An 11,714-nucleotide genomic window follows, 5' to 3' on the forward strand; every position below is an offset into this window, starting at 1 on the left:
GGCCCTTTCCAGGAGTAGGCGAGGAAGTGACTTCACAGGGGTTCATTCTAGTTAGAGTAGCAACCTGTGTACGGTCAGGAAGAGTCTTTATCTGGATGCACAGGCATCAACCCCATCACGCTGCTCTCTGCCTGTGCGCATGCGTCTATTTCCTTTCTGCGTGTGCTTGGGTTTGGTTTTTTGAGACAGGGTTTTTCTAGAACTCACTTTGTAGCATATGCTGGCCTTGAACTCTCCTCCTTTGCCTCCCTAGTGCTGGGATTAAAGGCTGTACCACCACCCTGCTGATACATTTATTTCTTGAAAGGGAGACTGCACATAATGTCTGTATGGGAACCGCAGACATCAACAAGCAACCACTGGGTCCGGCAGCGGTCTGCTGTCAGGTGCAACCCGCAATTCCACACTTCAGCAAGCACGTCAAACACCCACTGGCTGAAGACATTCAATGCTGACCACAAGCATCCAAGGGAAGGACAGTTTTGAAATCATATTTATTAATGCTTTATTATACATACTGTATTCTATTAGAGCCAGGGGAACAGAGAACCCCTCTCAAATGAGATAACAAACTTGCTGTCTTTTACAAAATTTAATCAGAACTGACAATGTTATGGTTAGGTCTTAATTCCTGAGAATTTGAACATCATTAAGTTTTCTGTGAATTTACATTAAAACACTCATGTTAATATTTAAATTACAATATTTCTGAAAAAATATTGTTAGCAAGGAAAACCATTCTCCACTGTACAGTAACTCAGATGTGAACACACTGAAGCCCTGTTGCTCGGCAGCTTAACACCATTTAAATACTTCTCTCCTTAGAGCCTGGACTTCAAATTCACGAGTTCATGGCAATTTATCCAGACTACAGTGACATTATTTTTAACTAAAGGTAACACAATTACCTGTCACTTCCCAATTTTAAGTGTTCAGGGAGTCAGTTTGTGAATTCTCGTGTTCGGGAATAATTAAACAAAGAACATTTTTAAGAAAAAGAGAAAATATTGGTACTATAAAATGGTGACTAATCTGATATAATCAAATCCAGTATCATTAATATAAACATTTATAATAATGAAAATATAAATTATTAATTATGCAGCATGCTTTAGGGCCATCTCTACAGTTAGTATCAATTATAAACATTAAATGCCTTTAATCCACCCTTTGTTCATAATTCTCTAAGCCATGTTTATATAATAAAAACCATTTCCAATCTATTCTGTTTCTTCTGACTTAACAGTCAAAGTGTTTAGCTTGGGCTGAGACAGTTACCCTGACCTAAGCACTGCATCCAGCCTGGGCACCGTATCTCCACTCCAAAGGTGGGAACCAAGGAAGGAGGTCAGAATTCTAGGTGTTAGGATTACATGCAAGATGTATCCAAAGAAAAGGGTAAATGCAATTAAAAACAAGCATTTCCAAAAGAATGTCTGCACTACATTTAAAGTTCTAAACCTTCCTTTTCATCCCAAAGGCATCATCTTACTATACGTTCAAAAAAGGCCATGATTAACCCAGTTAACGATTAACTAGCACACCTTTACAAAAATAAAGCTAGTAGCTTGTTGGGAACTAAATTTACTCAAAACCGTTCATTCTTTCAGATCGGTAAGCGACTGACTAGTTTCATTCTCACAGTGGTAAATTACTGAACACCTGTCATAGTGTGGTTATTGTTCAATCTTATGTCTTAGATTATACTCGATTTAAAGTAAAAATCTGTCTAAACTGCCACCAAGATTTCAATCTAATGTAATGAAGAAACCTGAGTTTGGATGTAGGAAAATTCATTTTTCTTCCCTAGTATCACAGAGTGCCTTCAAACCCAGTGAAACTTCAAGTGGGATCCCGTCTATGGCTTAATCTGAGTTTTCTTTGAATATTAAGCAAATCTTAAATTTAAAGCAATTGTTGGAGGATAAATGTTCCAAAAGTAATGTAAACTATTATAAATGTCTCACCAAAGACATCAGCAGCTCATGAGAGTGAGTCATGTGGAACCCAACCCCACAGGAAGGCCGTTCTTTCTGCTCATCTCCAGCATCCTCACGGTCTGATACAGACGGACGCTTCATGTCTTTCAGGCTCAGCCCTTTTTAAACTTCGAGTTTACTGGCTGTGTACCGCATATGCATTGACTTTCCCATGACTTGAGATCAACACAGATCAAAGACATAGACAAATTACAAACACACAGAGTAGAGAAGTGGGAGGCGATGGGTTAGGGATCTGGACTTGCCCGCCGCCAGCCTCACGGCAGAGTTTCACAGGGGCTCTTCAGCCTACACTACAAAGATCCAGTCTTACCGTCTGCTTCTCCGCCCGTGAAAGCTAGAGCATCAGAAATAAAGTGGGCCTGACTCCAGGGCACTGCAGTTTCCACAGGAGTGGCCCAGGAAGTGACAATTATCAAGCACGTCATAGCATCCATGTCAGTCTCTGGAAAGCACGACATGTCTGACGACCGCATCCCATCACTTCACGACAGGATCCGCAGACACAGTGCTCTCGGATCCGTCTCCATTGCTCATTTTAGTTTCTTCTGAAAGCAAGCGTGTGAGTAAGTATCAATGGGAATATTTATAGCAAGTATGAGAAAAGCTCTCCTACTCAATGTCAGTTAGAAAGCTGCATCCACGAGGCACCTTCCTAACATCACAAACTGTACTTGTTCGTTTGTTTACCAAGTATGTTAAGAAACCTTCCATCCATCTGGGTCACACAAGAATCCCCTTTGTGATACTGCCATCAGTGCTGAGTACTTCTTTGACTTCCTTTGTGTGTGTGGTATATGTGCATGTGTACACATGTATGTGGATGCATGCACACACATGGAAGCCAGATGACAAACACTGGCTGTCTACCTCTATCATTCTCATTCTTTAAATTTAATTATTTAATTTTATGTGTCTGATGAGTACTCTGCCTACATGTATAAAAGGTACCCAAAGAGGCCAGAAGAGGGCATCAGATCCCCTAGAACTGGAGTTAGCTGGTTGTGAACTGCCAAGCAGGTACTGGGAAATGAACCCAAGCCAGTTATGTGGAAGAGCATCCAGTGCTTTTAACCGTGGAGACATTTCTCCAGTCCCCTCCTTGTTTTACGAAGCAGGACCCCAACAGACCCTGGAGCTCTCTGCTTAGCTACGCTGGCTGGCCAGTGAGCCCCACGGATGAGCTTCCTGCTTCAGCCTCCCAAATGCTGAGGTCACAGGCATGAGCCACTGCACGCAGCTCATTGTTTAGTTACTTTTTAATTTTTTTGTTTGGTTTTTGTAGCCCAGCAGGCCTTGAACTCAGAGATCCTCCTGCCTCTGCCCCTGAGTGCTGGGATTAAAGGTGTTAGCCACCACAGCTTGGCTATAATTTATTTTTAAAACAGCCTTTTATAATTTGTGCCAACTAATTCTTGGCACTTTGTCAAAATGTCCTATGTACGCATTATACATAGCAGATGACAGCTATTTAGCTACACTCAGCAACTCTCTTCTCTGAGCAAACTGCAGCCCAACAGTCTTAAAAGACCGACAGCGCATGAGCAATCCCTGACTTCCTGAAGAACAAGACAGAGCAAGGAGCGCCAGAGCCTGAGCCTGAAGGCCAGGGTGGCTGTGCGGTCTTCATGCTGCAGCCTCAGAGCAGATCCATGGCCCACGTGCAGTTTGCTCAGGCTGCTGTGCCATGGAGTGCGTTAGCCAAAGCAACAACTGCTTTCCTTCTGCAGTTTAGCTGGTCCCAGCCCCACAGTGCAGCAGTGTCTGCCTGGATGTGCTGTTCTGAACAGACAACAGTGCGGACACTAAGCATCCAGGTTTAAAGATACCCAGATACACTCCTGATACCTAATTCTGATGAGTAACATTTAACATATGCCACACTGACAAGAATAAATTGCTTCACTTAAGTGTCTACCCAAGTGAACTGCCCCACTCATGACAAAAAAGGGGGAGGAGTACTTTAAAATATAGAGCAAAATAATTTTAAGAACCACCTTAACTTTCTGAAAATATTTTACACCTCAATTTATGAAAATTAACATAACAGATAAGAAAAACAAGAAAAAAAAAACTCTCAATGTTAACTAGTTCCATAACTAAGTTTCATAATTTCCATGACAGAAAAAAAAGGAACCATCTCATCCTCAAAGAAGACAATGGACTACTCTTCCACGTCAAGTCTGAGAGAAATGGAGACGCTAACTCTACCGTGGAGCGTGCCCTTCTACAATGAAGTGTGTGAGGCTCCATCAGCACACACGGGGGTGGGCCCCAGGCTGTCCTGAGGCTCGGCTGAACCACTCCCGGGCACAGCATCTGCAGCACAGACGCTCCGGGACCTCACGTGCACACAGTGGATGCTGTTTACCTCGCCCTCGGAGCCCAGGGAAGTGAGAGCCCCTCAGTCACCACTGCCGTCCCAACCGCCGGGTCAGCACAGCTGTCTCCAGCTTCCTTCCCCCCTGACTGCTCCACACCACATAAGAAAGGCTTGTTAAATGTGCTTCTGTTAAAGGGCTGGAACATGGGTGTAAGGAATAAAGTAAACCTTTCTTCTACATCGCATGTGACCCACACAAGTGTTAGTAAGAGATTCATTTCTAGGGTTGTATGATTTTCCAGAAGAGTAAGTAAATGAGAAACCTAACAGGAAGTGGGGCACTTGTGTCTACTCTCAAGACTCAGTGGCCTTCAGACTCTGACACCACTCACTGACCTTCCTTCTCTTTCTTTTCTTGGTTCTCTTCAGCCGCAGTCTTGTCTGCTCTGAAGAAAATTCTTGCACTGCTCAAGGAGAAATACAGCAGTTCAAATTCCTACATGAGAAAATTTGAAATAAAAAGGAAAAACAGTTGTAGGAAAACAGCAAAGTAGTAATAATGTCTCTAAAGTGAGTGCCCTGACCACTCTTGTGCACATGTGTGTCTGGTGTGTATACACACCTGTTCACATGTGTGGTTGGGTATCCACACGTGGGTTTGTGTGTGGAGGTGTGTCCTCCTCATCCACTGTCCCTTTATGTGTTGAGGCGTGGTCTGTCACTGATTCTGGGTAAAGCTTGCTGGAAGGCAGGTCCTACACCTGCCTTCTAAGAGCTTCGAGAAGGCAACTCTACCTCCCCAGCTTTCACATGGGTCTGGGGATCTGTCCAGTCCCTGGGCACTTTATCCACTGACCATCTTGTCTAACCCAACTTAATTTTCTTATGACCAATGGCTTCCGATTATCAATCCTAACATACGCTCTTCTTACTGCTACTGCCTCACGTGTCACATAGCTTCTCACAGTCCATATAGTGGACTGCACACTGACGTTATCAGAGGTGTGGATCTGTACCTGTAGATAGACCTCCAGCCGCTTCTGAGTAAGGTTCATGGTTTGCAGCAGCTTTTCATCTTGACTGGTTGACTGCACGCTCTGTTGCTTAGCAACCGCTCTTATCTCCTTTATGTATTTTTCTCTAACAGACTGGAACCAGTGAAGTGAATCAAACTCCTGGTACTGGTCCAAAAGCTTCAAGGTATAAGCCACACCTACAGTCATTAGCAAAACCAAAATTTAAATGACAGTGAGTTCAGAAGCTCTTCTTTCTCCTGCCTCCACAGCAACACACACTGAACTGGTCACTTGAATCAAGAATAAAATAACACAATCCTCATCAGGATAAAATAACACAGACCTCATCAGGAAACCAGAGCAAAAAGAAGAAAGAAAAGAAAGAAAATTTTGTTCATGATACAAACTTCGGAAGCTGACCCGACAGAAGAGAGGAAGTTTCAGAGATGCCAATAAAACTAAATGTTAGGATGTGAAACTAACGCACAACAAAGCCAGCCCAGCCCGGGAGGAGAGCAAATCAGACAAACAGTAGCCACTCAGCGGCATAAATGACAGCAGGCCTGCTGGGGAAACCAGTCTACTCCAAGGCACATGAGCCCACTTTCAAGCAGCTTTTCTGAGAGCCCACCAGAAGGTAAACACACGCTGAGGGCAAAATAGTTAACAGCTTAATGCTTACCCATGGCAAAACCATCGTCAGTAAACGCAGCTCCTATTTTGTTTTTTTTATTCAATTTCTCTTTGCAACTTATAGAATGTTCTACAAAGTTCAGAGTCTAAAAAGAGATAAGATATAGAAAAAAAAAATTGAGCTAACAACATCAGCTAAATTTAGATGCTGTTAACAGGCATTTCAAGAATTACAAAGAGAATTTCTTCTCAGCTCCTGAACATTTGCCTCAGGTAAACTGTCTCTTGGTGAGAATGCAAGTCCATGTATGTCTCTTGAGGACGTTTCTTCCACATCCTTTAAGTACGAGAATCCCCTCCACTGATAATTCCCCCGGCGCAGTGCTCACTGGAAAGGGCTGTACACAGTTTGGAGTGAAAACATCGAGTCTTCCAAGAGGCAGACCCAAGGAAACAAGGGGAGCAGAAATGGCTTTACTCTGCCTCAAAACATAAGCACTTGTAACAAAGCAATCCTTCCTTGTGCCTTCACAGCTCCCCCTAAAACACTAGAGAGCAGTGGCTACCTATAAAATATCTCACAGTTACAGTCCATTTAAATCTTCTGGCAGCTCCTTTGTACTTACCCCTCAAGATTTACAATACAGAGCATAAAACTCGCACACTGGGTCTGTGTGCTGTGCAGTCTACTATGCGACTGAAGATTTTTATAAATCCAGATTTTTCCCTGAGTTCATCAATACTTTCCCAGTACCCACCATGACCTGAATATAATGCTCTCCAGATTAAAGAAACGTGGGGAGAATTCAAGTTCATACAGAATCACCAAAGAACAAACTTCTTTGGCCTGTGCACTGAGCAGATGTACATGAGCATGTCCGCCACATGAGTTACAGAGCTAACAGTAACTGATAGGTGTACACAACAGGACATGAGAAGAGAAAGGTGGCTGTCAGTGGGACAATCTCTAACAGATGTGGATACCAGAAGACCAGGTTATCATTATTAGCGAGTCAGGGAAAGGGTTTATTCCCATTTTGAGCATTTTAAATTTTTTCTGTTTTTTATGTCTATGCATGTTTGCTTGTGTATATATATGTATGCGTGTGTGTGTGTGTGTGTACGTCATATGTATGCTGTGTCCATGGAAGTGAGAAGAGGGTGTCAGATTCCCTGAGACCTTAGACAGTCATGAGCCTCCATGCAGATGCAAGAAATCAAACCCGGATCCCCTGGAAGAGTAGCTGGTCGGTACACTAAGCATTGACCAATCTCTTGGCAGCATGTATTGTCACTGGCATTTTAAGACGCCCCCAATAAAGTCCAGCCTAGCCAGGGGTAACTTGGAGCTCTGGATCATCCTAGGTCACCTACCTCCCCAAACCAGCAATTACAAGACTGGCACAGTACATCAGGGTGTACAGTGCTGGAGACAGAGCCCCGTACTCCATGAAGTAATTCATATCCCAAACTGTGGAAAACTACTCTTGATACAAACCAGATGTAATAAAAAGCTATCATATGCCTGTGGGAGCTTCAGATTTTAAAGATATCCACTAAAAATTTTAAAAGATGAAGTATAGAAATCTTCTAAAATCAGATTTATTATTAATATATACCATTTCTCTCACAGCTATAATTGCTTTTATAACTTGAGCTAAAGACAGAAAGTATAAAATTAGTAAAGAAAACATATTTTAGGAGAAAAAACACTATACAATTTATCTGAGGTACTAGTATTTACAATGAGAAGAGAAGTTATCCGAAAGCAAAAATAAAGAACTGAGCCTAAAAGATGCGCTGGAAGGACTGCTGCCACAGTAAGTTGGCCTCCGTCACAGCCAAATGACTACATAGCATAATGCTGTGCAAAGACCCTGTGGCCTACGTGGGAGCGCATCCACGCAACTGACTGACAATACCACGGTTTCTCTAGCCATTACTCGTGAGAGGCTGCCAACGACAAACTGCAGCACTGAGGACAAGCCCAAGCCTAGGCCACAACCTGACACCTTAGCGTCACTGACAGCCAGAAGGCAGAGTACACATGATGCTTTAGGATACTCAGTCTGTGTTAACACCCACTCATAACTCACTTCTAGTTTTTAGAATACTCACGAGAGGAGGGACAATGATATAGAAATTTCGGAGATGTATATTCTTTGGCCTTCGAAATTCTGGAGCAAAAACATCTACAAGCATTTTGAAGTATTCTGTGCCTTCGGCAGAATTTCGTGTATGATCACTGAGGACCGAGTCCAAATGCCTACAAAATATCAAAACAAAACATCCTTGAGTTCTTCTTAAAGGTACAACTGTTTACAACCCATGTCTCTCATCAGGTTAGGCAATGCTACTCCTAATGTGGAAACAGCACAAAATGTCCCTGAGGTTCAGAATGAGCAGAAACTAATCAGTACTATTCGATGAATTTAGTCCCTAAAATAGAACAGACCATCCTGGGACTTCAGAATAGTTTGTGTTTCTTTTTTGCATTTATTGTGTTCATGCATTACATGTGTATGGCTATGCATGTGCTACACATATGTGCACACGTGTGTGCGAGTCAGAAGACAAGATTCTGAGGGTGACGCTCAGATCAGGCTCAGTGGCAATGCTCTTACTTGCTGAGCCATCACATTAGACATTTTATTAAAATATTAGTGTGAGAGCACGCGTGTATGTGTGTGGGTGGGTGTGCCTCAGTGTGCTTGTGTATGCAAATGTAAAGCTGAGGGAACAACTTGCAGGATTTGGTGTCCTCCTTTCGGCATGTGGCCTCTGAGGCTTGAGTTTAGGCCATCGAGTCTGGCAGTGAGCATCTGGTGCACTACGTTGTTAGCTGGGTTTCCACTCCCTGAGTACCCATGCTCTCTGTAATTACCTTCTGCTGAACTAAACCTCCTCCTCACTAATGCTTCTCTGGGCCTGCTTACCCCTGATCTGGTCCTCCTTTAGGAACTGAACCTCTCCCACCATCTTCAGAAAACCCTGTGGTTCCTTCTGACTCCGAGCTGGCTGGAGCTGACCTGCTACCCCTGCCCAGCACCACTACAATCAGAGTGTAGATCGCTTGCTTGGAAAAAGAACCAAATTAAAAATCGAGAAATAGGGCTTCAACTGTATGCTTCTTATTTTTACACCATTATAAAGACTGATCATTTTACTTAGATCAGGGACCAGCAGTACACTCAACTCTCCCCATGGCTGCTGGGAACTGAAGTCCTGTACAGGAGCAACGAGTGCTCGCCACCACACAGCCCTGTCTAGCCCTGGCTGACTCTTACCAATCCGACTTTAGGTGTCACCTAATGTCAGTCACCTCAGACAGAGTATGCGACATGCAGCTGCGTGTGGACACAGGGTTCAGGAGATCACTTTCTGGTCAAGTTGGAAAGATCTTAAAATACTGTAGTCTTTTTAAAAACAATGTATTTTCTAAGTTGAGCCTACAAAATACTGCCACATACACACACACATACACACACACCCACACACACCCGTGTGTGTGTGGGGTGTGTGTGTGTGGGGTGTGTGTGTGTGTGTGTGTGTGTGTGTGTGTGTGTGTGTGTGTGTGTGTGTGTACAGTGCCTTCTGGCTTTGCCTAGTGTAAATATGCTTTAACTTCCCTATCTTGGCCCTCGTCAGATTACCTGGCTGCTCTAAGTGTTTCTTCTGCAAGCCCTTCTTCCTTCACGAGCTCTTCGAAACTCACAATGTCTTCAAGATCCGGCACGAATCTACATGAGAATTTGAGAAGGAATTCATCAGAGGCAGTAAAATGTATGTAACCAAAATGTGTATCAAAGTACTATGGATAATAACACCAAAGGTTGAGTATAATTCAGGAAAATCTTAGCATTTCAGTAATGTGGTTAATATCACTTTACTTCCAAATCAAATTTTATATGTGATCACTTCCTGATATTCAAAATGCATTTACATTCATTAGTTATTCTGTTAAAATATCAACCTACTGTAACCTTAAGAGAAATGTTTTCAAAAATAGTCTTATATACATTTTATATATTTATATATATAAACATGTGTATATATACGTGTATATATTCTGTGCCTTCGGCACCCTTCTTTTCTTAAAAAAAATTTTTTTAAACAGATTTATTTATTTCTACTTTGTGTGTGTGGGTGCTTGCCTGCCTGTGTGTCTTTTGGCCCCTGTGGAAGCCAAAAGAAGGAGCTAGATCCCCTGGGACTAGAATGGCAGCCAGTTGTTCCCAGTCATCCGGGTGCTGGGAAGGCACCTGTGAACCGTCTCCAGCCCCATAATAACATGTTAATAGAAGGGAAAGCCCTCAGGTATCGGGTTAGCGCTTTCCTCTTCACTAGGAAGAAAACAGGTTAACTGAGTACACAGGGCAGAGGTCTGGGCAGTACCAAGAGGGCCACAGCCTCGAATTGTATTCAACAAGAACAAATACCTTTTCTATAGTATCATGAAAGATTACATTACACAAAAAAGGTAGAAATCATGTTTGAATCCATACCTAATGGCATTGCTGCTACAATGAAGACCACCAGATCTTATCATTCGTATATAGCCCATAGCATTACCTTCAAAAATCACACACAAAAAAGCACATCTTTATATGAGCAATTTTGACATCAGAACAAGTTACATCAAGTAGTCAACTGATTAGTCCCCACTCCTAAATACCAAAATATTCTGCTGTATCTTCTTTAGTTTCTATTCCATAAAAAGCAATTTACAGACTTGTGCATTTAAAAGTTAGATTGAGATATAAACATTATTTTAAGATAAATGTACCTCAACTGCTAAATTAAAATCATTAATTGCTAGCTTCATGAAAAGTTATTTTAAAATTAAAGTAAAATTTAACACACACACACACTCACACACTCACTCTAAAGTGGTATTAGGAAATCTTTACTTGATACGTCCCAAATTTGTCTCTCTAGCCTGGACTCCTCTGATCTCTAGACTTTTATCCAAACTCAGACCTATGTATCAAAGACAAATTTAAAATTTTAATCACACCCAAGTCAAAGGATCTTTATCCCCGGCTACATTTCCTACTTCACAAACCAGCAGCTTTGCCCTTCCAGTTACTTGGGTCCAATGTCCTGACCTCACCCCTGACCTCATCCCTCACTTGCTCCTTCCTTTCTTTCGAATTTCACTAAATCAGCGGACAATTACCCCAGCTCTTCCTTGAGAGCAGAGCCAGAATCTGGCTGGAGATCTGGTGGCATGCTGTCTCAAGTGTGAGGACCTGGGTTCAGTGGCCGGGGCAGTGGACAGAAGAAAGAGGATCAAAACCAGCTATCACCGTATTCCACATTCAGGTCTCTCGCCTAGATCGCTGTGACACGGCACGGCTGAGCTGACTGCCCACTACCAACTTCAGAACCCAAGTCTCCTCCATCTCATCAAACTCCAGATCCCATAAACTCCGCCGTGCTGTCCTGAAAACTAACAGCTGCATCTCAGAATGTGTCGCTCTCCCTCTGTCAACATGGCCCCATGTGACCCTGCCCAGGCTGCTATTCTATTTTGTGTCTTGCTACTCAGGTGTTCATTAGCTTCACTCCTGGTCTACTCCAGATTATTCCTCAAAATCTCATTATATTTTATCCAGAACTTGCTAACGGACATTTGTCTGCCTCCTGTGCTGCATATGATGACATCTGATGTCTTCCCTATCCCATCCCTAGAGCGAACATGTCTTGGATCACAATAGGAATTCGATATATAATGGAACT

At 42.7% G+C, this 11,714-nt stretch overlaps 1 protein-coding gene across 5 annotated transcripts in view; it reads right to left on the bottom strand.

The window, feature by feature from the left end:
- Positions 1–475: 475 nt before the first annotated feature.
- The window catches only part of Washc4 (WASH complex subunit 4), a 52,302-nt gene continuing 41,063 nt past the window's right edge, over positions 476–11,714 (bottom strand). For 3 of the 5 annotated variants that reach the window (NM_001399772.1, XM_008765293.3, XM_039080078.2), the window contains 7 exons: positions 10,478–10,544; positions 9,626–9,712; positions 8,091–8,238; positions 6,022–6,118; positions 5,340–5,536; positions 4,720–4,819; positions 476–2,548 (listed from right to left, as the gene is read on the bottom strand). In NM_001399772.1, coding sequence (NP_001386701.1) covers positions 2,481–2,548; positions 4,720–4,819; positions 5,340–5,536; positions 6,022–6,118; positions 8,091–8,238; positions 9,626–9,712; positions 10,478–10,544 — 764 coding nt within the window. In that variant the 3' untranslated portion in view covers positions 476–2,480. Of the gene's footprint in view, positions 2,549–4,719; positions 4,820–5,339; positions 5,537–6,021; positions 6,119–8,090; positions 8,239–9,625; positions 9,713–10,477; positions 10,545–11,714 lie in introns of those variants that run through there. The other 2 variants (XM_006241205.5, XR_005486803.2) reach the window with 2 other exon arrangements.

The sequence above is a fragment of the Rattus norvegicus genome, chromosome 7, assembly GCF_036323735.1.
Source record: "Rattus norvegicus strain BN/NHsdMcwi chromosome 7, GRCr8, whole genome shotgun sequence".
Classification (NCBI taxonomy): Eukaryota; Metazoa; Chordata; class Mammalia; order Rodentia; family Muridae; genus Rattus; species Rattus norvegicus.